The sequence below is a fragment of the Geotrypetes seraphini genome, chromosome 2 (genome assembly GCF_902459505.1).
Source record: "Geotrypetes seraphini chromosome 2, aGeoSer1.1, whole genome shotgun sequence".
Taxonomy (NCBI): domain Eukaryota; kingdom Metazoa; phylum Chordata; class Amphibia; order Gymnophiona; family Dermophiidae; genus Geotrypetes; species Geotrypetes seraphini.
The window spans coordinates 161,832,292-161,860,000 of record NC_047085.1 but is presented as its reverse complement, the minus strand read 5'-3'; the positions used below and the strand labels follow the sequence as shown (position 1 = coordinate 161,860,000).

General features: G+C 40.3%; 1 protein-coding gene and 1 long non-coding RNA gene across 5 annotated transcripts in view; one reads left to right on the top strand and one right to left on the bottom strand.

Annotated features, from left to right (window-relative positions):
• The window catches only part of CDH7 (cadherin 7), a 390,069-nt gene that overhangs the window by 293,340 nt on the left and 69,020 nt on the right, over positions 1 to 27,709 (bottom strand). For 2 of the 3 annotated variants that reach the window (XM_033934193.1, XM_033934192.1), the window contains exon 2: positions 24,320 to 24,718. In XM_033934193.1, the coding sequence (XP_033790084.1) occupies positions 24,320 to 24,520 (201 nt within the window). In that variant the 5' untranslated portion in view covers positions 24,521 to 24,718. Of the gene's footprint in view, positions 1 to 24,319; positions 24,719 to 27,709 lie in introns of those variants that run through there. The other variant, XM_033934194.1, reaches the window with a different exon arrangement.
• The window catches only part of LOC117355515, a 161,852-nt gene that overhangs the window by 83,117 nt on the left and 51,026 nt on the right, over positions 1 to 27,709 (top strand). The window contains exon 2 of one of the 2 annotated variants that reach the window (XR_004538391.1): positions 26,295 to 26,372. The exons of the other annotated variant lie outside the window; for it this stretch is intronic. This is a non-coding gene — a long non-coding RNA (uncharacterized LOC117355515). The remainder of the gene's footprint in view (positions 1 to 26,294; positions 26,373 to 27,709) is intronic. 2 annotated transcript variants of the gene reach the window in all.

The following is a 27,709-nucleotide window of genomic DNA, read 5'->3' as shown; positions in this document are numbered from 1 at the left end:
CTACCTGCTGACCCCAACCTATCCAGTGATTCCCCAAAGGGAGACCACTCCAACTTCTCCCCCCCCCATACCTTGTAAACAGAAGTTCTGGCTGGAGGGAAGGCATCCACCCTCTGGCCAATAGGTCTCCCACTGGAAAATGGCAGGCCTTCCCATTCCTTGTGCAATCTGGGATATACCAGGGAGGAGTCTAAGGCCCTGATTGGCTCAGATATTTAAGATCCCTCCTGTGAAGTTGGGCGGCAGAAGGGATGCCCACTCCCTCCTGCTACCCCCCCTTGAAGCATCCGCCATCAGGAGGAATGCCCAACCCCTCCTGCTGGAATGCCCAGCACTCCCATTGGAGGATATCTGGCTAACCAAAGTCTTAAGCCTCCTTCCCAGTACATTCTGGGATGCAATGAGGGGCCTAAGACTCCGATTGGCCAGATATCCTCCAATGGGAGTGCTGGGCATTCCAGCAGGAGGGATTGGGCACTCCTCCTGATGGCGGATGCTTCAAGGAGGGGTGGCAGGAGGGGAAGCTCCTTGATACAGCAAGAAGTGAAATGTTAATTAATGTTGGAGCCCCTATGTTTGATAAGATGAGTAATTTTGATAAATGAATGGCTACATACTGTTTAGAAAATGCCAAGTGGTATAGATACGAGTATGAGATATATGAAAGTAAAAGCTTATGAAAATTGATTAAGAAAGGTAAAAACAAACAAACAATTTTTGTAGATCAATGTCTTTTGGTCTGGATGTAGCTGCTGAGGTCTCACGAAAAAAAAAAAAAATCATTTGCAGGTGAAGTTATTTGGATGTGGTCATGCTTAAATTTAGGTATTAATCTGTTATAATCTGTACAGTGGCCCTAATTTTGTAATTATGCACACAATTTAAAAGAATACCCACAATTCACACATATATTTATTTTATTTATTTAAAAATGTATTAACCGCAGCATCCTACGATTCTGTGTGGGGTATAATAAAAACATTCACACTAAAAAAATAAACACATACAGTGCACAGAACACTTCAGAAACAAACACTAAAAATAAATAACATTTAGGAAAATGCTTTATAAAATAGTCTTCACAAATTTCCTAAACTGCAGTACATTAGAAGCTCTCTTTAACTCAAGAGGTAATGCATTCCACAATGACACACCCTGCACCACTATCATAAACAACAAAAACTTGAATACCTCACCACAGATTTAAATAAATATATTTCTAGGAAATGATACAAGAAATAAAAAAGAAAAGAAAATGAAAACCCTTAACCTCTGTCGCATTAACCCCCTCCTTTGCAAAGCCATGCTAGCGTTTTTAGCATCAGCCGGGGCGGTAAGAACGCCAGCGCTCATAGAATTCCTATGAGCTTTGGAGTTCTTACCACCATGGCTGGTGCTAAAAACACTAGCATGGCATTGTAAAGGAAGGCCTAAATCTCTGCAGAACAATATGGTATTATATACCACCCCTATGCATATAATTTTAGCTACATTTTGAACAGGTATTCCTGGAGATGAAGTTAAAGAAAGTTTTGTACTTATGTGCATACATTTGCACAATATGTCTCCTCCCCAGAAATTAATTTCACAATTTAGTAGATGCAAATGAATGTTGGCAATCTTCCAATGGTAATTTTCAAAGTGAAATTAGATGCTTTATTTCAATTTAACAGTTCTGATAAATTTACTGAATAAAAAGCATTCATGTTACTTTTCTAAATTGTTTGTGAAGGGATTGTTCCTCCTGACTTGAGATATTTTAACCAATTGAAATCATCATTAAAAGATTTCCATTCAAATGAATGTTTCTCTCTAAACATCCCTCTTCCTACTTCATCTTCCTCTTCCCTTCTTCCTTTTCTCCCCTTCCCTCTTCCTCTCTTCCTCCCATTACCTTGTCACCTATCTCATACATCCCCTTTATCTTCTCTCTCTTATTCTTCTTGCTCTACCTTTCTGTTTTACCAGTCCCCTCAACGCCCCTCCCCCCTACACACACACACACACACACACACACACTCTCCTATCATTATTACCACAATGGCAAACAGTTCCTTCTGCTGTCTCAGCTTCAGATCATCTTTCCATGCTGTATTGCAGTTTGCTGTCCTGCAATCATGCTCACTTTGAGAGCAACCCATTCTGCTAATGGAGCCCAGTGTTATAGGCATTTATTCAGTCAATAAATAGTTGCAATAACAATCCACATGTATTTGGAATGAGAAGGACCTAACATGATCCGTGTTTCGGCGAACATGCCTTCTTCAGGGATCCTAGATAATGATATTAGATCAGAAACACAAATGTGGATGTAGAAGAATCAAGATAAAACCATTGCCTGAACTGCTTCAATTAACAGCCAATCTTTTGATCAAATCGGGAAAGATTTTGAAAGATTGGAAGGTGGCGAATGTTATGCCAGTCTTCAAAAAAGGTTAAAGGGGAGATCTGGGAAACTACAGACTGAGTCTGACCTCGGTACTAGGAAATATGGTAGAGGCGCTGATAAAGGACCGCATCATTGATCACCTTGACGGACACGGTCTGATGAGTACAAGTCAGCATGGTTTCAGCAAAGGCAGATTTTGCTTGACAAACTTGATGTACTTCTTCGAGGGAGTAAACAGGCAGATAGACAAGGGTGACCCAGTCAACATTGTATATCTGGATTTTCAGAAGGCATTCAACAAGATTCCACATGAGCGACTACTTCAGAAAATTGCAAGCCATGGAATCGAGCGTGAAATACTCAAGTGGATTAAAAACTGGCTGGAGCATAGGAAACAGAGAGTGGGAGTAAATGGACAATATTCGAACTGGAAAAGCGTCACCAGTGGGGTGCCGCAGAGCTCGGTGCTTGGACCCGTGCTCTTCAACATCTTTACAAATGATCTGGACATTGGTACGACTAGTGAGGTGATTAAATTTGCAGACAAAGTTATTCAGAGTAGTGAAGACACAGGGGAATTGCGAAGATCTGCAACGTGACATAATCAAGCTCGAGAAATAGGCATCGATATGGCAAATGAGGTTCAATGTGGATAAGTGTAAAGTGATGCATGTTGGTAACAAAAATCTCATGCACAAATACAGGATGTCAGGGGCGGTACTTGGAGAGACCTCCCAGGAAAGAGACTTGGGAGTTCTGATCAACAAGTCGATGAAGCCGTCCGCGCAATGCACGGCAGCGGTGAAAAGGGTGAACAGAATGCTACGAATGATAAAGAAGGGGATCACAAACAGATTGGAGAAGGTTATCATGCCGCTGTACCGGGCCATGGTGCGCCCTCACTTGGAGTACTGCATCCAGCACTGGTCGCTATACATGAAGGACATGGTACTACTCGAAGGGTCCAGAGAAGAACGACTAAAATGGTTAAGGGGCTGAAAGAGTTGACGTACAGTGAGAGATTGGAGAAACTGGGCCTCTTCTCCTTTGAAAAGAGGAGACTAAGAGGGGACATGATTGAAACATTCAAAATACTGAAGGGAATAGACTTAGCAGATAAAGCCAGATTGTTCACCCTCTCCAAGGTAGGGAGAATGAGAGGGCACTCTCTAAAGTTGAAAGGGGATACATTCCATACAAACGTAAGGAAGTTCTTCTTCACCCAGAGAGTGGTAGACAACTGGAATGCTCTTCCGGAGTCTGTTATAGGGGAAAACACCCTCCAGGGATTCAAGACAAAGTTGGACAAGTTCCTGCTATACTGGAATGTATGCAGGTGAGGCTGGACTCATTTAGAGCACTGGTCTTTGACCTGGGAGCCGCCGCATGAGCGGACTGCTGGGCACGATGGACCACTGGTCTGACCCAGCAGCAGCAATTATTATGTTCTTATGTGGTTGTAAAAGAAAGAAATTTCTGGATCATACATTAGCATATCAGGCTGCTTCTCTTGATAAAGAATTTTGATTGTTGTTGCTTACATCTTGTTCATATAAACATTTCAGAATCCAGTTGAAAATTTATCTATTTTCAAAATATTTGGCTAAATAGTTTTATTGGGTTTCCTTTGTTATCTTTACTTATGATCTTTTTATAAAATTATTTATTAATTTTTATTAATAAAGTGCAACACAATGTTCACATCAGTAATAATACATAAGCACTTAAATAAAATCAGTATTAGTACAATATATGCACTCCCCCCACAATTACCTGAAAGATCACACTAAAGATATATCCCCACCCCACCCCCACCCCGGATGTGTCTGAATCACACCAATAAAAGAAGGCAAAACGAACTATAACAAATGGACCACAAATTAAGTTAAATATCTTAGAATGCTCTAAAATGTTGGCATTCATCTTTTCATACCTGTAACTTAAACATAAGTTCACCCACCAAAAGGAAAAATTAAGACGATCACATTTTTTCCAATTTTGAGTTATCATCTGTATGGCTACCCCAGTCATAATCAGAAAAAGCCGGCATTTATAACAATCCATGGGGGGCTTAATATACAGTAATGTTCGTCATAAGTCAATGGGATTGTCGATTCCAATATGAGGTTAATCTGTCCCCATATTGACTTCCAAAAGTTGAGTATCAAAGGACAATAAAACAACAGATGATCCAATGTCCCGATGTCTAGATGACAGTGCCAGCATCTATTAGATTTAGAACTGTCCAACTTTTGTAACCTAACAGGGGTCCAAAAAGATCTGTTGTAACAAGAAAATCCAGGTTTGTCTCATAGATGCCAACGCTGTACATCTCATCACCCAAATCCAAATACGTGGCCATAGGGACGCAGAAATATACTGCTTTATCTCGATGCTCCAAATTTCTCTAAGACTGGATTTTGTAAACCACGTAGAACTTCTGGTTATGTGGTCTAAAAGCATGATGTTATGTTATGTTATTGACTGAATCAAAGCCTGCATCAATAACATCTTTTCCACTGTTTCTTTTGTTATTGGATTCTCCACTTACTGTGGAAACATTGGGATTTCTTCTTTCGTTGTTGCCCAGTGTTATAATGCATGACAGATTCTCATCTCTAGCTCTGTGGCTCTTGCCATTATATAGCACCACATTCAAACCCTGAATTTGCTACCTGTGGTTCTGCTGCAGCTGATCAGCTGACGTTATGGGTGATCCATCTTCACTAAAAATTCAGGATGCACATTTGCTAACCAGTATGCCCTAAAATAAAAATAATGGAGTGCAAACCAATCGAAATAATGTTTTATTTAATTTAATAAGTTTTATCTACCTCTTTCTTCCAAGTGTATACAAAAAGCTACAAGCAAACCATGCTCATTATAACAAAATAACCACTTAAATGAATATCATACATAAGAATAACACTTGACATGCAATATAGAAATCACCTTTTGCCTATTACTGGAATTAATTTCCTCTGCCAGATACAGCCCAGGAGAGTGTTATTATAATAGATGTTTGAATTCCTGCAAATATGTGATCATTCCTTAACACTCACAAGCAATTTTCTTTAACTTTCTTTACAGAGTGCATTGTTTTTTTCCCTCTAGAAATATACAGCTAGATTGTGTAAATGACGCTGAAATTTTAGCACTGGAAAAAATGTGTGCTTTGGCCCAGATTCTCTATAGAGCGTCAATATCGGCTGCTGCCGATTGCATGTCAATCATGCAATGGCACCATGCCTGTCTCAACAGCAGTCCATGGAATTTGACTCCAGGAACTTGTCCAAACCTATTTTTAAAAAAACCAGCTACATTAATCGCTCTTGCCACATCTTCTGGCAACGCATTCCAGAGCTTAACTATTCCCTGAGTGAAAAATATACTGTATTTGCCGGCATATAAGACGACTGGGCGTATAAGACGACCCCCCAACTTTTACAGTTAAAATATAGAGTTTGTTATATACTCGCCATATAAGACTAACCCTTCTTCCGCACACCTTCTGCACAACAAATAAAACTTAAAAGAACATCAGAATTTATTTCAACAATTTTAATTAATTCACTAAAGCTGAATAGAACAATAAACCCATGGGAGCTGCCATGCTATTTGTTTTCTAAACTGTTAACCAAACTGAAACTGTCAATGATAGAAGGAAGATAACACATAGAGGGAGAGAGCAAGTGCCGGGCAAGTCCCTAGCAAGTTTGCTGGCATGACAGTTTCCCTTTAAAAGCCTTCAAAAGCCTCCTGTTCGCCCCCGCAACTTCCTTAAGGGCTAGACTCCACACACGGCCGCATGTGCGAGAGACGTAGTAAAGAGAAAAGGGGTGGGGCCAGAGAGCCGCTGCTTCCCGCTGCGCAGGATGAAGGAGATGGCACCCTTGTCACACTGATGTCCCGCCATGGCCCTGCTGATGTCCCGGCAGGTTTACTAGTACCGTAAGCACCGTAAGGAGGTAAGAAAGGAGATGTTAGGGCATGTAAAGTAAGGGCATGTAAACAGTACCCGGCGTATAAGACGACCCCCGACTTTGGGGAGGATTTTAAGGTACTGAAAAGTCGTCTTATACGCCGGCAAATACGGTATGTCCTCCAATTGGTTTTAAAGTAATACTCTATAACTTCATCAAGTGTCCCCTAGTCTTTGTAAATCTTGATGCAGTATAAAGTCAATCCACTTGGCTCATTAAGCAGTTAAATTGCATATTCAAATTGGGCATGCACCCAAGTTTGCACATACAATTTTAAGCACAATATATAGAATTAGGAGGGTTATTGTAAGATTCTTATTTCTTACTAATTTTTCTATTACTTTTTAAGAATCAGGGAATTTTTTTATTTTCCACTTCCTGTTCTTGTTGGAGATAACATCTTTTTATTTTTAAAATAATTTATATTCCACATATCCTACAATTCTATGCGGATTACAAATTATTCAGGTACTCAAGCATTTTCCCCTAACTGTCTCGATGGGTTCCCACTCTATCTAATGTACCTGGGGGCAATAGGGATAAATTCAGTAACCAACACCTAAAGGTATGCCCCTATTTCGGAGACGCCCAACTAATTAGGCGCCTATATAAATTGAACAACAAGCTCAATTAAGCTTTTTAATCAGCACTGATTGAAACATAGGCGCCTATCAAAAAAGCACAATTCTGGAACAAGGCGCCTATAAAAATTTAGGTGGCCTTAAAAAAAAAAAGACGCTATTCGTATTAGATGTGGGCGTGGCTACGTGTTAGATGCCTTCTTATAGAATCACTGCTCTTAAGCGTGCTTAAGCGCTCGCATGGGTGCCTAACTTTTAGTTGTACCTAGAGCTGACCTATTTAGTGGGCGCCTCCAAAATAGGTGCCGCTCAGCGTGATTCACTAAACAGCACGCAATTTTACTTGAATCACGCTGAACAATGCCTACATCGGCGCCTAACTTTTGGGTGCCTCTTATAGAATTTGCCCTTGAGTGACTTGCCCTGGGTCACAAGGAGAGTGCCGAGGCTGTAGCTCTAACCACTGCAACACACATGCTCAGAAGGCTTTGTCTACTTAATTACAGATATTGGTTATGTCAAAGAAGCATGACCAAAAAGTGATGCAGTGATAATAATAAGGAATATGATCTTACATGCTGAGGGACCCTCCATACGTGACTCCGTCAGAGCGTTTACCTCACCAGATCATGTTCAGAAGCTCTACCTTGGTTTAGTGAAAGACAGTGTCAATCTAATGTTTGTGAAAATTTTAGCAGTGAAAAATCCAGATACTGATATTTGCAAGGCATAAAATCATTCTAAATTAATGAGCTCAATAAGTACAGAAAATTTTTGTAAAAGAAAATAAAGCTCCTCCTATTCAGTGAAGCCATATGACAGACAAAGAAACAAGAACATATTTAAAGCCAAGGTCAAAATAATATAACAACCAGACAGATGTTACCACTGAATGCAATTTACACCTGTTTCCTTCCAAAGGGAAGAAGAAAAACAAAATTTCTGGTACACATGGGTATTCACTACATATTAACTAACATTTATGATATTATACAACAGTTTTGGGAAGCAAGTAAGGGAATTAATTCCCACAGATATCACACTTTTTACTAGGATACAAATCTTGGGTTTTTCCTGATTCTGCTCACAAATGTGATACCTTCCAATCAAAAATGAAGTCTTGAAGTTGAATATGAGGTGTGGTAATATCTCTTATTGACCAAGAAATAAAAGGGAAGCAACTATATACTGTATAAGAAGTGATGCATGTTATTTCAGCTGAAAGCTCCTCTACAAATGTGGATAGAGGATAGCTGAGAGCAGGAAAAAAAACCCAAAAATCTTTTAAGAAAGGCATGATCAAAAGGAAATGGGATGAACAAGTAGTCAAAGACACTCTTTAGCCTCCAGCTATGACCATTTATTTATAGACTGAAGGTTATATTTATGAGAACGAACAAAAATCTCTGTTTAGAGCAATGAGATGAGGAGACGTATAAGCATCTTAGCCTAGAAGATAGTCTGCCAATCAATAGCTATAAAAGTGTTTTTGTGGAAGGTTGCAGGTTCTAGCTGAAAGGAGATATATAAAGAAAGAAACACACCCACCCATGACAAATGGAACTACATAATAGATGATGCAGTGATGGGAATCTGCATACATATCCCTTAATTTTATAAATGTACCCTCTTATTCTACAAAGTCCACCTAAAGTTAGGTGGCTACTTTGGACTATATTGTTTAATAGGTTTAATCAACATCAATAATTAGCACGTAGCACTTTATAATTGTCATTAGTTGGGCTTAATTGAAAGTCAGGTACCTAACTAGAAAAATGTGATTCTATAAAAAGTAGACACCTAGTCCAAAGCATGTAGTTAAAAGCGGGCATGTTTAAGGGTGGACTGTGGGCATGGTTTGGAGTTAAGCGCCTATATTTTACTTTAATTTGTGTCAATTAGTGTCAGCTATGAGGTATTAATTGCAAATTATCTGCACAGTTTAGACCCGATTAATCAATTAATTTGTGCGTGTAAATGATATTTTGTACACTGATTTGTACACACAACTTAAGAAGTCAAATATAGAATTTGGGGATAAGAATATATTTTCATTATTGCTTTAAGGTGGGTTTTCATGTGGGAAGAGAATTGGTAAGCAATGGGCGGCTCTTTTGCATACCTGTATGACTTACAGAATACTGCAGAATACAGCAGAAACGAATGCTGTGGCAAATAGTCAAAGCACACCAGCTATCAACATGGAGTGATAATGGCCACATATTAATAATAATAATTTTATTCTTATATACTGCCAAAGCAATGATAGTTCGAGGCGATTTACAACAAGAGGTGCTGGACAATCAGCGAAATGGTCACAATACAAAGTCATCGAATGCAAGCTTACAGAATGGAAAAAGTAAAAAACTATAACATTCTTAGGTTACAAATCGATTAAACAAATTCATTTTTACCGATTTTCTAAAACTGAAGTACGATGAGGAATGCATGATAATGTTACCCAGCCAATTGTTCCATTCTTACCTGGAAGATAAGAGTTCTGTCCAAGAATCTTTTGTAGTGGCAGGCCTTTATTGTCAGATAGGTGAACATATGAATTCTATGTGGTATGTGATGCCTTATGCTTGTATTTTTTAATATACTAGCTGATGGCCCGGCGTTGCATGGGTATTTAATTATAGCAATAACACAGTAAATTGATTCAAATAAAGATACTTTATAGTGGTGAATGAAATTATTTTATTACAGCTTTATAAAAAGTACAATATTCAAATTATAATGTGAAATATTTGACAAAATGAATACAATACAACTAACACAAAACTTGATTATAAACAACATTTTTAGTTTCACCTCCAGGAGCAAGAACATATAAATTCTTGGGTGAACCCACCCTTGAGCAAGCAACATAGAGTTGTCCATGGGAAAAACAGGGGGATCTTAAATCCACTCCACAGTATGTAATAGTCTGTCCCTGTGATTTGTTGATTGTGATAGAGAAGGCAAGTCTCACTGGAATTTGCAATCTCTTAAACTGAAAAGGAAGATCTGTTGGAATAAGTGGCATCCAAAAGTTTCAGTATTGATTTAAACAACTCAATATGTGGAAACTCAGGTTGAAGAGAAACTCCATGTAGTTTGTTCCCGGTTCAGAATGGAACCTATGTTCCTAGTTCAGCATATGTGAGTACTCATGTAATGTAATAACATTATGAACTGGGGTGCATGAAGGAAACAGTTACAAACACAGTTAGAACATACAAACTTTATATGTATGTTGTCTGTGGTAGAATAGAAACGATGTCCCTAGTGGTTATAGTGTCATAGAAAGTGTTTTATAGTTGGAATTACAGTGTGAATGGCAGCTTTTTACATTTTTTCCATTGACATGAATGGGTGAAATCTGATTTTCTGTTTGTAGCTCCACCCACGTGTGCAGATGGGCAGCGAGACCCCCAGAACATATCAACCCCAGGTAGTGAGGGATCTGCATACCAAGTTTTGTTCAAATCGGTCAAGCCGGTTTTGAATTACAGTGAGAATGGCAGGTTTTTACATTTTTTCCATTGACATGAATGGGTGAAATAAGATTTTCTGTTTGTAGCTCCGCCCACGTGTGCAGGTGGGCAGCGAGACCCCCAGAACATATCACCCCAGGTAGTGAGGGATCTGCATACCAAGTTTTGTTCAAATCGGGCAAGTCGTTTTTGAATTACTGTGAGAATGGCAGCTTTTTACATTTTTTCCATTGACATGAATGGGTGAAATCTGATTTTCTGTTTGTAGCTCCGCCCACGTGTGCAGGTGGGCAGCGAGACCCCCAGAACATATCACCCCAGGTAGTGAGGGATCTGCATACCAAGTTTTGTTCAAATCGGTCAAGCCGGTTTTGAATTACAATGAGAATGGCAGGTTTTTACATTTTTTCCATTGACATGAATGGGTGAAATAAGATTTTCTGTTTGTAGCTCCGCCCACGTGTGCAGGTGGGCTGCGAGACCCCCAGAACATATCACCCCAGGTAGTGAGGGATGTGCATACCAAGTTACGTTCAAATCGGGCAAGTCGTTTTTGCGTGATCGCGGCACATACACACACACATACATACACACATACATACCTCCGATTTTATATATATAGATTTAAAACAAACAGAGAACATATTAATGTGTCATTAAACTCTTGAATTATTGCCGGAGAATGTGGTGAAATGTTAGCTTAGCAGGTTTTAAAACAGGTTTCGCTAATTCCTAAAAGAAAACTCCATAGGCTATTATTGAAATAGCTCGGGGAAATCCAAAGCATATTCCTAGGATAAGCAGCATAATAGGTTTTATTCCTTGGGATCTTGTCAGGTAACTGTGACCTGGGTTGGCCACTGTTGGAAACAGGATTCTGGGCTTGATGGACATTCGGTCTGTCCCTGTATGGCAATGCTTATATTCTTATATAAATCTACTAGTATTTTAGCCCTTTACATTAACAGGTGCTAGCTGTCTGTCTTTCTTCCCCCCCCCACTTCCTTGTGCAGCAGCCATAGCATCATCCCTTCCCCCTCCATGTCCCTGTGCAGCAGCATTTCGATCCCCCCCCCACTTCCCTGTGCAGCAGCCACAGCAGCAGCAGCATTCCCTCCCCCCACACCACTTCCCTGTGCAGCAGTTGCATTTCCCTTACCCCCCTTCCCTTTCCACGGTCCCGACAAATCTGCCGATTCCAGCAGCGTGTGCAGCACTCTACACACGCTGCTTCGGGGCCTTCTACTGCCCTGATTTACTCTGGCACGTCCCTGATGACATCATCAGAGACACGGCAGAGCAAATCAGGGCAGTAGAAGGCCCCGAAGCAGCGTGTGTAGAGTGCTGCACATGCTGCTGGAGTCGGGACCGCGAAGAACGTAGCGGATGGAGTGGTTTTTCGGCACTTCCCTTCCTGCCCCGCGAGGTGTCGCCGCGGCTCCTCTCGATCCCCGCCAACGTCGGAAGCCTTCTCCGACGCCGGTGCGGCTGGTGAAAGGAGCCAAATATTGTGGAGAGTCCAGCGCTGGCGGCCAGTCTTGTTGGCAGTGTAGGCAGGTGCTGGGAAGAAGGCTGGGGACTCGCGCATACGCACTCCTGCGGCCACAGACCTACAGATCATGGAAGCACGCAGTTAAGAGTGTGCATGCACGGCTAGGGTTTTATTATATAGATATCTAGCTCTCTCCCTCTATTCAACTTTCTGGTCACCCAGTCAAACAAATTGATCAGTTTGTCTAACAAGACCTGCTTCTAGTGAAACCATGTTACCTTGAGTCCTGTAATCCATTAGTTTCCAGAAATTTCACTATTCTCTGTTTTAAAAGTATTTCCATTAATTTATGTACCATAGAAATAAGGCAGTCAGGTGCAAATGCTAGTGTTCTATAATGTGTACATGGAACTGCCTCGCACTCCCCCCCCAACCCATCCATGCCCCTTCCAGGTCAATAATACATGCTCTGAATTTGAGTTTGCAATTTTTAGGAAAGTGAGTAAGGGCAATTGTGCGCATAATTACTAATTGATGCCAATTAGCCTGGTGGACTGCATTTACTTTAGAAATGATTTATATTAGTGTAATATGTAGACTGTTGATATTCTGAATGCTGATGCTTCTTGCTCTGTTGAAGATTCATAGGGTTATAGAATAACCCCATTTCAATGCCAAAGTACGGTGGCAGGCAGGCACCTGCCATGTCTAAAAATAATCCAGCCCTGAGACTAGAGCAGGCTAAAAGCAAGCCTTTCCTTAAGGGAGGAGACAGGATTTTAAAACTGCTTGAGGAAAAAGAAGTGGCTCTGAAAACACAACAACCTGAAATCAAGGTGAAGAGGGCTCCAAAAACTAACTTTCTTCCCTATTATTCCTTTCCCACATCTAGGGAGAGGTTTGAGGCTGTTTCAGAAGCACGGCTGCCAGATAAACAGAAGATCAATAAAAGGGGAGTTATTAGCAGTCTCAAGAAGCCTCAGGCACCGAGAGGGAAAGAGCCAGCCCTGCAGGTAAATAAATACCCTACAGCAGGGTTGTCAAAGTCCCTCCTTAAGGGCCGCAATCCAGTCGGGTTTTCAGGATTTCTCCAATGAATATGCATGAGATCTATTTGCATGCACTACTTTCATTGTATGCCAATAGAGCTCATGCGTATTCATTGGGGGAAATCCTGAAAACCCGACTGGATTGCGGCCCTCGAGGAGGGACTTTGACACGCCTGCCCTATAGCTATGCAAGGAAGGGAAGAGCAGCCACGGGACAAAACTCCAAATTATGCAGCTTCTCCTGACAGGCAAACTGACTCCTCACAAAGCAAAGTTTTCCTCTCAGTTCCTGGCAGAAAAGGGCAGGTAAAGAACTACCAGAAAGACAGGTATTTAGCTCTTATAGTTAAACCTTATAAGGAAGAAGAATCACTTGTTTATTCATATTCTGCCTTTATCAAGGCGGAGAACAAAACAACATACACAATAAAATTACATACAAGCATCTAAAAAAAATAAAAGGTTTCACAATACAAAACCAGAACCATCATCATATCCACAGACCTGGGTTATTACATATTATTTTCCACACTAAACACCAATGAACCAGCCACAGCATGAATTTAGAAGACCAATACAGACTCAGCCTACATACTTCATGAGACAAAAAAAAAGTTTAAACAGTTTTTTAAATGCCCCCGCCCTTGCCTGCTTCTTAATGTAAGATGGAAATTTATTCCATTCTTCAGGGACAGCACAGGAAAAAAACAAAACAATAAAAACCCCTGTCCCGACTGTCTGCAATCCGTTCTCTCTTGTTGCTGGTATCGTCAGGTCACAGTCCATCAAGGAGTGTGACTGTGGTAGAGGTTAAACACTGCTCCAGGTAGCCAGGTGCATGACCCTGTTTGCTTAGATAGGTCAGAAGTAAGAGCTTAATCTATATCTGATCCAAAACTCAATTTTCAGCCAGTACAACCTATAATAGAACTCAGACGCATGCTCATGTTTTGTCAGCCTAAACAAGAGTTCTAATAATGGAATTCTAGGCTACCTGCAGAGAGCTCAACACAGTTTGAGACATACCCAACAATACTATGTTACAGTAGTCCATTGTCAACAGCACTATTGTTTGCAGGATGGTTTTGTAATCATTCCAAGGCAAATAGTGATATAGCCTGGTCAAAAGATGTAACTGAAAATAGACTTTGTCTAAAAGACAGCTGAGGATCAAGAATTATCCCTAAGTACTGAAATCCTAAGGACCACAGAATTACTGAATCGAGTAGCCGAACTGATGGTAGAGACTCTGACTGTGAAGCTCGAGCTAAGTGCATTATTTTTGTCTTCTGTACATTGAGCATTAATTTATTGGCGCACATCCAATGTTTTATTCACATTATAAGGAAATATAGCCTACTTCATCGACTCTCCCTTAGGGAAGAAAAATAACAGGTCGTTGGCATATACCTTATAAGACACTCTAAGGCTATGCAATGAATGGCAAAGCGGTATAATATATACATTGAACAGCACCACTGAAAGCGACAAACCCTGTGGTACTCCTGTTTTTACTTCTTTTTGGGATGACATCCTTCCACATAAACCTCTTGCCTCCATTCTTGGAGAAATGACCTGAACCACCATAGAACTGTGACACCTAACCCACATGCAGAAATACATTCCAATAAGATACCAAGGTCCAGGGTGTCGAATGCGGCAGAGATATCCAATTCTTTGAGGTGGAATTAGAAACAAGCCCCCAAGAAACCCATTAACTCATAGGAACCTGAGAATGCGGAACCTGAGAGTGAAGAAGCAGATTTTATGGAAACAAAAGAGTATGATTTATTCACCAGTGACACAGAGTGGGGTATGGACTGCACTCCTGAGCAAGGGTATTTTATGCAGAAGGAATACATAGAGAAGTGAGATAAAGGAAGTTATAATTTGCCAGAATTTATATTTAAAGTTTTGACCCTTAGTTAAAGTTTGGAAGAGAAAAGTGTGTGTGAAAGCAGTGCTGGGAAGGCAAAAGTTGTGCTGGGGGTTGGGGGGTGGGAGGAAATTGTGTGAATGTGTTTAACATTTCCCCAGTAAGCCAGAGATATGTCTTGATGGTAATGGGAAGAAAAGCCCTAAGAGCTGTCTTTCTAGTTTCTGAAAGTAAATGACACAAGGAAACAAGCGGGTGGGTATCAGGGTCAACTGATTTCATGGGAGGCATGTTTCCACACAGGCTGTTTCTAGCTATGGCTTAGGGAATTGCTTTGAGTGTCATAATAGGAGAGAAAAAAAAAAAGAAAATTTACCAAAAGTAAAGTTTTGAAGTAGACAATTTTTTCCTATTTCCCTAGAGGGGGTGGGAACACAGCTGGCAGGGACTGCTACCTAGCCCAGCCAACAGGCAAAGGATCCTGGAAACCGGGAGTCTCTTTGAAAGGTACAGGTACAAGCAGAAATTCTGGATTGAAGAGCTTTGGACTGTGAAATGCTTTGATTTCTGTTATGAACTGCCAAGGTATAATGATATCTTGAACTATGATGGGTTATAAAGTGAGATAATGAACTATTTTTGGAAATGCCACAGCAACCTGGTTTTCCTTTCCACTAGCTTTTAAAAGGCGCTAAACAATTTGCTTGTGACCCTGACGGGGCCTTGTCCTGGCCCGGCCACAATACCCATCATTGAATGCTGGCATTTACACCAGGTTTCAGCTGGCACAAATACCGTCACCCAACATTTGGCACAGATATGGGCTCTAGATACTATTTGATAAATGATACTCAACCCGGAGCTTTATTTATGGAATAGCGCTCCAAGCAAATTTTTCTGGTGCTGCAATCTCGGTTCAATTTATAGAACACCCCCTAGTTCCTCTTCCTAAAGTCCACCTAAAGTTAGGTGCCGCTATTGGTGCCAAATTTAATTGAGCAAAAGGCTTAATTGGTTTCTAAATTGGCACTTACCACCTCACAATCAGTTTTAATTGAACTTAATTGAAAGTTAGGCGCCTAACTTAATTAAACATTTTTATTATTTTATTAAATACAATAGTATAATACATTTAATTGGAAATAGCAAAATATTACAGAGAATACACTATTTCAAACTAATATTATAGAATCATAACTATACCCAACCCCCTTCCATCAATTATTAATATGAACAATACTAAACATCTTTAAAATGAAATTTTAATATCCATTTTTCAGTACTTTTCCCTCCCCTCCCCCCCATCCCATCCCAGATGTGTAATGAAAAAACTAGGCGCCTAACTTGATAAACATGATTCTATAAAAAGTAGGTACCTAGCCCAAAGTGCCTACACTAAAATTGGGCATGGTTAGTAGATCATGCGTATGTTTTTGAGTTAGGCACCTCTTTATGAATAAAGTGCCTTTAGGCTCTGATATTGTTGCCTTACTTTAGGCATAGAAAACCCTAGCAGAAACTAGGGATGTTTAAATGTTAGGATGCTGAGTGCTGCCTAAGCAAGTTTAGGTGACTCTCAGCATGATTCTATAATGGGCACCTAAGTTTCAAAAAAATCTGGGGGAGAGAAAAATTCTGTAAATGGTATCTAAAAAGATAGGTGCCTACAATATAGGCACCTCTCTTATCAATCACCTCATAGAATTTCCCCCTCAGTGCCTATATCAGTGCTTAACTTTAAGCAGACTTTATAGAATCGGGGCATAAGTGTAACTGTGTTAACTGAACAAGTGACAACATACAGTTTAGACTGTGCATTAACTACTGTGTACAGTCAGTGCCCATTTTCTCCCTATCCAATTGATATTACCAACTGATATTCAGACCACGGGTGACAGACTTGCTAACTACCATGATTGGCGCTGACTGCGGATACTCAATGCCAAGCCATTTCCAGTAACTTGCATTAAATATCCAGTTTATTTTTGGTCAGCTCATATTTAATCAGCTATGTCAATATGTCAATTTTCTGAGCTGGCCGGTAAAGTTATAGTGGCAAAAGATAGGACTGCTATTTGCGCACAATTTGACTGCTAAACTTGGATAGTCAACTCTGAAATTTGGCAATTATCCCAGGATAAAGCCAGTTAAATTTTAGCTGGTAACCTTGAATATTCAGTGAAGACTACCAGTTATCTCACGCTGAATATTCGGATTAAGTCAACTCAGTACTATTTCTAACTGGTCCGCGTCACCTCTGGCCAGTTAAATAGAGCTGAATAATGGTCAAACTTGACCATGTAGGTCACATATGTGCTGTTATGCCAGAATTGTAGCAGTTACCATGCACATGCACTAATTAATGCATTAGCTGCTTAAAAAAGTCTTAACAGCTTAACAGACTTCAATAAACAGGCTTAAGAACTTAAGAATATCCTTACTGGGTCAGACCAATGGTTCATTTAGCCAGTCTTCACTGAGGCCAATCCAAGTCACAAGTACCTGGCAAAAACCCAAACAGTAGCAGCATTCCATGCCACCGATCCAGTGGCTTCTCCCATGTCTGTCTCAATGGGACTTTTCCTCCAGGAAATTGTCCAAACCTTTTTTTTAAACCAGCTATATGAACTACTCTTACCACATCCTTTGCTGACATGTTTCAAGAGCAGGGGTGTCCAACGTGTGGCCCCGGTCGAGGGCGATGCAGTGTTTTCCTCTGCTGCCCCCGGGTGTTTTCCATCTTGCCGGCTCCCTCTTGTGTCTTGCTGCAGCATTTGAAAGTTTGTGCGGCCCTAGAAACATTTTTTTTCGGCCAATGTGGCCCAGTGAAGCCAAATGGTTGGACACCCCTGTTCTAGAGCTTAACTATTCTCTGAGTGAAAAAAAATATTTTCTCCTATTGGTTTTATAAGTATTACTCTAATTTCATCGAGTATCCCCTAGTCTCTGTAAATCTTGATGCATTAAAAAAATTGATCTACTTATACCCGTTCTATACCACTCAGGATTTTGTAGACAATCATATCTCACTGTTTAATCAAAAAAATAAGTATTAACTGAATAGTAGGCCTATTTAACCTTTGGAAAAGAACATATCTCTAAACCACCCCCCATTACATAAGTGTAGTACGGTTTTTAGTGCCGGCTATGGCAGTAACAGCCGCAATGATCATAGCTGAGCATCAGAGCTGTTGCTTCCACGGCCATCGCTAAACTCTGCACTATGCTTTTGTAAAAGGAGGGCTAAGTGTCTTACAGAATTGTTCCAGTATTAGCTGACATATTGGATCTATGACTTTTAAAGAGACAAATTAGTGTCCAATTACATGCACACACAAAGAAAAATATTGTGGTTTTCATAATATATCTGACCAGATCAGGCATTTTATTACAGTAAATTCACATCACTTTCTGAAAACTACAAATTTTTATATTAACATTGTCTCCATATCAATTTATGGTAGAATATAATCTTTGGACTTAATTGTATCATTAATAGATTTAATCACTTCTTTGCATCTGTTGGCACTCAACTCACTAATTTACCATGGCCTGGTAATATGGTATTCAGAAGCACAGTAAAGATTCACAACACTCCATTTCACCTCTCAGAATGAAATTGTGAGACTCAGTACATCAAAGTCAAAATATGCATGGTCTGTACAGATGCCAGGCTGGGAATCTTTTAGATTTACAAATAGAATGTAATGTGCTGACATCTCACAAGACTTTTTCTAAGTAAGGCTGTTATTTTTTAAGATTAAAAACTGAAAATGTCAATTGTTTGCACAAAATGGTAATCTATTCAACATGAAATGATGACCTGTTTTGTAACCCAGTTCAAATACTTATTCATAGTAGAGCTGATCTAGATGCATCAATTCCTGTTTCTACATTCTACCTAAAACAGACCTTCACAGGTATACAGAGCATGTCCTCATTGATATTTACACCGTCTCCAAGTCATGCACAACCCCCCAACTAATTTATTTAAAGCTGGAGCTTACAGAACTGATATATATTGATATGATGTTGCAGTACAAGTCTACGGAAAAGCATTAATTCAGGGATTTATTCTGATTGACATATCGATTTAGGAAGGATTATTTTTCTCTGGACTGAACTATGAATGCAGGGAGCAGACTTTTTTGGGGGGTTGTTGTTCTTACTGGGGTTTTGCCTTCCACCAAATTACAACTGTTAGGCAATTAATATAAGGTAGCAATTGAGCAACTAAGCTTCTTTCAATACAATCAACTGTGTAACTAATTCATCTATCCAGATGTTTAATCAATGACATAAAGACTCTTTTCACAGCACTGAAAAACAAGACAAGAATTCAGTAAACGTGTCTTATTGCCTAGGGATTGAAGGCTGTATTTTAAAGATGTGGTGTTCGATTACAAAAAAAAAAAGTTTATGATGCTGCTGCTTACTCTGTTCACCATAATAAACTCTATACCGTTAGCCCTGGCACACAAACGATAAACTGTCCTGCTCATTCTCTGAGAAAGCAATTTTCCAGGGAAGTGAATCTGATCTACAGCTCATTGCTCCATGTGTGGGCAGTGTTCTTGGTTCTTTTAGTACGGAACACAACATTAATGATTTGCTTTATAGAAAAGCTGTGAATGTGTAATCATATTAATTTCTGAAACTATTAATGTATGCAGATGGTGCTCTGTTCTGTCCCTACACAATACAACTTGCTTTACTATGTAAATGAGAGCCCTGGTGCCTCTTGAACCACCGGCAAAGTCACATGCCTCCCCCCTTCTTGTTCTTCAGCCTCCCTCCCCCATCCCCCGAGCCTTCCAATAAATTATCAGAAATTTTTGGGATGCTAAGAGCCGGCAGGATGACAGAGGTGTGGGTATGGTTCGTCACATAGGTTATACACAAGTTAGCAACTTCCATTAATTGTGGGCAATAATCCACTTGGGTTTTCAGATATTCTTAATTAAGGTGTGATGATATAGATTTGCATATATCTCATGCATAGTAATTAAAGCAGAGCCGGCAGATAAATACTTGAACGGTTCATCCAGTCTGCCCATTAGTTATACCCATTAAAAATACATGATTAAATTCACTTGTCTCTTCTTTGATATTTCTGGGTCCTAGACTATAAAGTCCACCTGGTACTGTCCTAGGTTCCAAATGCTGAAGTTGCTGTCCAAACTCACTCCAGCCTATCCAACCATCCTGTTTGCTAGTAACATCCTCATGTTCCAAATTAGTGGAGTCCCCATTGATGCTCTCCCCAGCCCATCCTACACCAAATCACCACATTCATCCTTCATTTTCTAATTAGAGATCCTCTATGTTTATCCCATGCTTCTTTAAAGTCCATCACCGTTTTCCTCTCTACCACTTCCCTCGGGAGATCATTCCAGGTATCTACCATCCTCTCTGTGAAAAATAAGTTCCTAACATTAGGAGGGGCCGCTGAAAAGTTCTCAGCCAAACCAACAAAGTTGGGGCAGTCTCCATCGAGGACTATACACTTAGTCCAGTAATTTTCCACTTTTTTTGCTCTATCTGAAAAATATGAAACAAAAAAAGTGGAAAATTGCTGGACTACGGGGCTCATAATCGAAAGAGAAAAATGTCCAAAAACTGGCCTAAGTCGGCACTTGGACGAACATTTTTCAAAAACATCTAAGCGCCGATAATAAAACCGGGTTTTGGACGTATTTCTAAACGACCTAGGCCTTCATAGTGCCGCTCAACGTCCAAAGCTAAACGGGGCGTTTCCGGAGGTGAGGGCGGGAGTTGGGCGGGACATGGGCCGGCTTAGTCGTACAGCATGTATAACCGAAAGTTTAACAACAGAGCCTAGACAGAACTTGGACGTTGTAAAACATGGTCTAAGTCACAAAACCCACCTAAACTCACCAGATAAGCACTGCAAACACATAACACAGACCCCCACACACTATCCCAGTGATCATCAACCCCCCCACCCCCATAAAAATTGTAATCATAACTTTAAAATTCAGCCTCCAGACCATCACCTGGCCGCCTGGCATAGGAAAGCCTAGTCATCCAGCCCAGAGGCAGCTTAAGTCGTCTTGGGGGTGGGTTAGGGACCCATAAGCCCCTGTAATCACTGCATTGATACTTAAACATGTGCACTCCCCTATATACCCCCAAAACCCTTTTTTACTGGCATATAAGTGGCTCCTGAAGCCATAAGGCTATTGGGGTGGTAGATAAGTGGGTCTAGGGGATTCTGAAGGTGGTTTGGAGGGCTCACTGTCACCTTAAGGGAGCTGTAGTGAGGAGAAGCCATGGCACCCTTTTTGTGAAGTTCACAGCAGTGCCCTGTAAGGTACCCCACTATTTAGATGGCATATCCGGGTGTGCAGTCCATCACTTTGCAGACCCCTCCCAAGTCCAACAGGGCTTGTTCTAGACGTTTTGGACTTGGACGGACAGTTGGACGGAAATGTGGTATAACGATGGACGATTTAGCGGCTTGGACGATCAGATCGACAGGACGTATAATTAGACGATTTTCAAAAGTAAAAATAAGTTGGACGTATCTTTCGAAAATGTGTCTTAGGCTCTTTTTAACTTTGGACGACTTGCGAGATGGACGTAAACGGACTTAGACGTCCCTTTCAATTATGCCCCTCTAAGTGTATAGCTCTCGATGGAGACTGCCCCAACTTTGTTGGTTGGGCTGAGAACTTTTTCAGCAGCCCCCTCATACTCCTAAGTCTGCCACTCCTGCTCTCTAGTTTTACCATTTCCCTCTCTCTGGAAAATATTTGTTTCTATATTAATATCTTTCAAGTATTTAAACATCTGTATAATATCTCCCCTATCCTTCCTTTCCTCTAGAGCACAGGTGTCGAAGTCGGTCCTCGAGGGCCGCAATCCAGTCGGGTTTTCAGGATTTCCCCAATGAATATGCAATGAAAGCAGTGCATGCACATAGATCTCATGCATATTCATTGGGGAAATCTTGAAAACCCGACTGGATTGCGGCCCTCGAGGACCGACTTCGACACCCCTGCTCTAGAGTATACATATTCAGGTCTTCCAATCTCTTCTTGTACATCTTTTGGTGCATACCCTATACCATTGTTGTTGGTTTTCTTTTTACATCTTTTGCCAGAATGGGCCTCTAAAACTGAACACAGTACTCCAGGTGGGGTCTTACCAATGACCTGTAAAGGGCATCAACACCTCCTTTCATCTGCTGGTAATGCCTCTTTCTATAGAATCCAACATCTTTCTGGCTACAGCCACTGTCTTGTCACGCTGTTTCTTCGCTTTCAGATACTATCATCCCAAAGTCCCTCTCCCCATCTATGCATAACAGCCTCTCACCTCTCAATACATATGGTTCCCTTGGATTTCTACTCCCCATGTGCATCACTCTGCACTTCTTCACATTGATTTTTAGTTGTCAAATATTAGACTATTCTTCTAACTTTTGCAGATACTATTTTATGTTTTCCATTCCCTCTGGGGTGTCCACTATGTCACAAATCTTGGTATCATCTGCAAAAAAGGCAAACCTTACCTTCTATCCCTTCAGTAATGTTGCTCACAAACATATTGAACAGGAACAGCCTAGGACTGATCCTTGAGGGACTCCACTGCTCACCTTTTCCATCCTCTGAGTGATTTCCATTAACCACCATCCTCTAGCTTCTATCCATCAACCAGTTTCTAATCCAGTTAATCATTTTGGGTCCTAAATTCTGACCATTAAGTTTATTCAAGAGCCTCCTATGTTGAACTGTGTCAAAGGCTTTGCTCAAATTTAAGTAAATTACATCTACCGCACAACCTTGATCCAGTTCTCTGGTTGCCCAAGGGGAGATAGGTTTAGAACAAATGCTAGGAAGTTCTTCTTCACCCAGAGGGTGGTGGACACCTGGAATGCGCTTCCAGAGGAGGTGGTTGAGCAGAGTACGATTTTGGGTTTCAAAAAGGGATTGGACGAGTTCCTGAAGGGAAAGGGGATCCAGGGGTATAATTAGAGGATTACTATACAATACAAAATGTCCTTGAGTAATAGATCACTACAGGTCATTGACCTGGGGGGCCGCCGCGGGAGCAGACTGCTGGGCATGATGGACCTATGGTCTGACTCGGCAGAGGCAATGCTTATGTTCTTATGTTCTTAAGAACTCAATCAAATTTGTTTGGCTCATTTTACTTTTAGTAAAGCCACGTTGCCTCAGATTTTGTAACCTATTGGATTCTAGGAACTTCACTATCCTTTTCTTATCCTGACCTACATTACAGGCATTACAGGCATTTCAGTTAGGCGCTGCTAGGCGCAATTATGTAAAAGGCACCTATGTGTGATTGCACGCAATAGGTGCATATATTATAGACGTCAATCTTTTTAGATGCCATTTACAGAATTTCTCCCTATATTAAAAAAATATATATATCAGCTAACACAGTGGTTCCTAAGTTCCCAACCCTGTCCTGGAGGACCACCAGGCCAATCGGGTTTTCAGGCTAGCCCTAATGAATATGCAAGAGAGAGAATTGCATATAATGGAAGTGACAGGCATGCAAATCTGCTCCATGTATATTCATTAGGGCTAGCCTGAAAATCTGATTGGCCTAGTGGTCCTCCAGGACAGGGTTGGGAACCACTGAGTTAACACATAGCTCATAATTACATACAACAAGGATTAAAACAAATACCAGCAAAAATAAAAATTACCTTTCTAGTAGACATGTTTGAAAAAGCCAAGTTTTTTGCTATTTGTGAAAAACTATAAGAAATTATTACACAGATTTCTAAAGGAAGTGAATTTCACGTCTGTACTATGCAGTAGCATTAAGTTTGGCAATAATTAGCATCAAATTATTGACACTAATTGTCTTGTTAGCCAATTTAATTGGGCGCACATCTTGCATCGGTGCACAAACTTAAGCACCATCTATAGAATCTAGGGGAATGCGCACAAGTCATTTAGGGCTTGATTTTGCAAATGACACTCAAAGATGCACACCAAGTTCAAATTCTTTAAAAGCAGTTCCATGCTTAACTTGCTTAAGTCATTTTTATGCCTTGACTTTAGGTGTGAGCATTTATGCCTGCCAAAGGCTGGTGTAAATACTCGTTCCGAACTACTGTCAGTTAGGCTTGGAAATGGAATACTCTATAATGCCATGCCTAAATCCTGGGAATGCACCTGACCACCCATGCCCCGCCCTTGGCTATGCCCAATTTAGAGATACATACTAGATGAATTGTATACACAAGTTATAGAATCAGCAAAGATTGCAGATCTGCGTGTAACCAATAATTGGTTCCAATTAGGTCTTGTTGAGACCAATTATTGAATGTTACAACAATTTAGCCAATTACTTTAGGCATGGATCTATGATCCATGGCCAAAATTGTGTGCCAAACATTTGGTCAACCTATGCAGAATTTGAGGCTACCAAAATCCTTCTGCACAGAAAATAGTGTTAATTTCTCTTACCTTTCCAACATAGAGAGGATCAGTACCAGTGTATTCTTCCAGGACAAAAAATTGATTCCATACCCAGCTGCGCTTGCTTCTGGACTTCCCAGACTGGAAATAGGGCCTGGATCGGGACCTTGCAATTTCTGCTTGACTCAGACACAGCAAAAGAGATAATATCTGCAGAAAATGGCACAACTCCACTTTACCCATCTTCATATTATTTGGCCTTTTTTTCCCCCCTCTTTGCTAGAGAACTCTTGACAAGAAAGCAGGCACACTTCCAGCTGGCTTAGTGACTCTAGCCTCAGGCAGGATGTCAAGCAGGAGTTCAGAGATAATAATTTGTGCAGAGTTTGATTAGAAAAGGCCTCCACCATCAAATAGCCTTCACCGGAAAAATTGAGAAATAGGTACCTATCAAAAAACATAAACAAGAAAGAACTGTTGTCAGGGAATGATAAACCACTTATATTTTCAGTTTTTACTTGTCAGACTTACAAACGTGTTTCTTTTTCTGAGGAGTCAAAAGATCAAACACCATTTTTTGAAATATAATTCAGAAAAAAGGTAGCCAGGAAATTGTCATTTCATGTAATTTTCCATGTTTACAGAATTTTTGTTGTCATTTTCCCCCAAATTCTATATATGGAGCCTAAAAGTTTGTGCCGATCAGATTGGTGCTTAAGGCAATCTATATAAGGCATTCACCATAGTATATAGAATTACGCTTAGCACCCCTATGCATGACTAACATTTAGGCACATCCATTTAGGCCAATAAAAACCAGGCCTAAATATCAGCGCCTAAGTTGTGTGCAGGCTGAGTGTATTATAGAACAGTATGCCTAACTTTTAGGAATAAGGGCGATTCTCCCAAGCTCCTCCCCTGGCCACACCCCCTTTTGAGATTCAGGCACTAGAATTTATGTGCACCACTTTATAGAATGCACTTAGAAAGATGTACGTGTAACTTAATTTGTGCAAATTAGCATTAATTATTAGGTGTTAACAGCCAATTATTGGTGCTTATTAGCTTATTAAACGATGAAGTTGCACTATACAGAATCCAGGCCTTTGTCAGATTTGGAAATAATGGCCCCCTTTTGTCAAGCCACAGAAGAGCATTTTAATGCTGGCCAGTGAGGTAAATGCTCCGACACTCATATGAATTGAATGAGAGTTGGAACACTTACTTCACTGGCCAGCACGAAAATGCTCTTCTTTGGCTTGACAAAAGGGGGCCAATGTCTACTATGTGGCAAGAGGGCATGTTATTTCAGAAAAGAGTGTATGTATCCTTATCCCCAGTTTGTACATATGCGTGTTTAGGCATTCACATTATTAGGAACAAGTATACACTGCAAGTGAAACAGTGCACCTTCTTTCTACACAATGGACTGGATTCTGTAAACAGCCACCACTCTGTTCAATAAGATTATTACTTAATGAGAGTTTTATATTGAAACTGTATTTTATAATATATCTGTATTTTTACTGTATTATTGTATTTTGCTGATTATCCAGCTCTTTTTAGTGTAAACCACCTAGAACTCTTGGTTATGACGGTATAAAAGAATAAAGTTATTATTATTATTCCTCCCTTACCCACCAATCATCATTTTCTCCGACCCTCCCCTACTTCAATCATACCCTTCCCCTCTAACCTTTCCTACCCAGACTCCATTCTATCTCTAAACCCACTCATGCAAGATCTGTCTAGTTAATGTGCCCATGGTTGAGTGTTTCTTCTATAACAGATGATCATCTCCAAATGACCTTTATAGATTAGAGTTTATCACTGAATCTTTTCCAGCGCTGATTTTTGAGCATCATTGATAGATTTCCACCCTATGTGCCTACTTTTAATTTGCAAACTGTACAGGATTTTCAAAGTAAAAAGAGGCACTAATTTTTACTTTGCAAATTACCCTAGGAAAAGTACCTGGACACATTTATACATGCTAATTTGTGTGGAATTTTTTTTTTTCCAGAATAAACATTCAAAACTTTGTACGTAATTTCAGACTGTTCCCTAATCCCATCCTCAGGAAAACTATATTCAACAGCAGGTAAAGAAAGCACAAAAGGACATAATCACATGTACACTGTTACTTTTATATATATATATATATATATATATATATATATATATATATATATATATATATGGCAGGCAATTTTAGAAAAGCACATTTCTTCCAGTAGAGCTATTTTTATCTGCTGAAATGGCTTTGAGAATTACCTCCCTCTCTTCCCTCTGTCTCATGTGTTTCCATTTTCTGTATATTAAGAAGTCAGCAGAGAAAGGAGAACAAAAACGCAAGAAAAAAAAAAAGAAAAACAGACTGAGCTAACATACCCAGGTGTTATTTTAATGTGCAAAACCAGGCTACAATCCAAGTTGTTCTTTTTACCTAGGCTTAGTTATTTATTAAATGCATTTTTCTTTTCTTGCATAATTACACTGGAAAATCCTGCATTCAGTATTTAAAATCTACTTAACAATACCTCCTTTAAATGACTCTAGAAGGCTTTCACTAAAGTGCAATGAAGTTGTGCACTTATCATGAGTTAATTTTCCCAAATAACCCTGCAGTAATTGTAAAGCCTCTGCATTAGCTCATGTTAACATGAGGTACTGTGGAAATCATAGTAATAGGATGCAAAGTATGAAAATGCATCCAAAGCAGATTATTACAATATAAATCCAATAATGCAGCTTGTAGTGAACACCACATGTGTGTGTGTTATTCCTGGAATGATACTGCCAGCAAAAAGTTGATAGTATTTTTATGTCCCAGGAGTACCTGGCCACAAAGCCACAGCCCAATGCTTCTTATCAATTCCATCTCCCAATGACCCTTCCTTTATCCATACCCCTTTGATGACTCCCTTTTGTCCATAACCCTCTCCCCCCATGCCTTCTCATCTTTCCCCAACTCCCCTCATCTCTATATGCCCCTCTGGGCCTACTAGGCTAATCCTGGAGGTTGCAATAAGATCAGAGTGGCAGCAACTGCCACTTGCTCTTCCCATTCAGCACTGGGTTCACAAAGGCGCCACCAACACCAAGTGGTAGAGTGAGACTGCCACTAGGGGGTCTCAAGTGCCATCTTGAAAGGGCAGGAGCTAGTAGAGATCACTCTTACCATGAATTACCTAGTATAACTACTGGGTATAGCCAGGTATGTAGGCTGAGAGCCTATGGGAGTAGGTGAGAAGTTGGGAAAATAGAAGGGCATTAAAGGGGACTGATAAATGGGGGGGCAATAAAGGAGACACAATGTGTGTGTGGGGGGGGTCTATTGGGAGTATTGTGGCCAAAAGGGGACATTTGGGGGTTCTGGACAAAGAAGGGTGCCATCGATATGGGGGGGGGGGAGGATCTTACCACTGACCCCTTTAA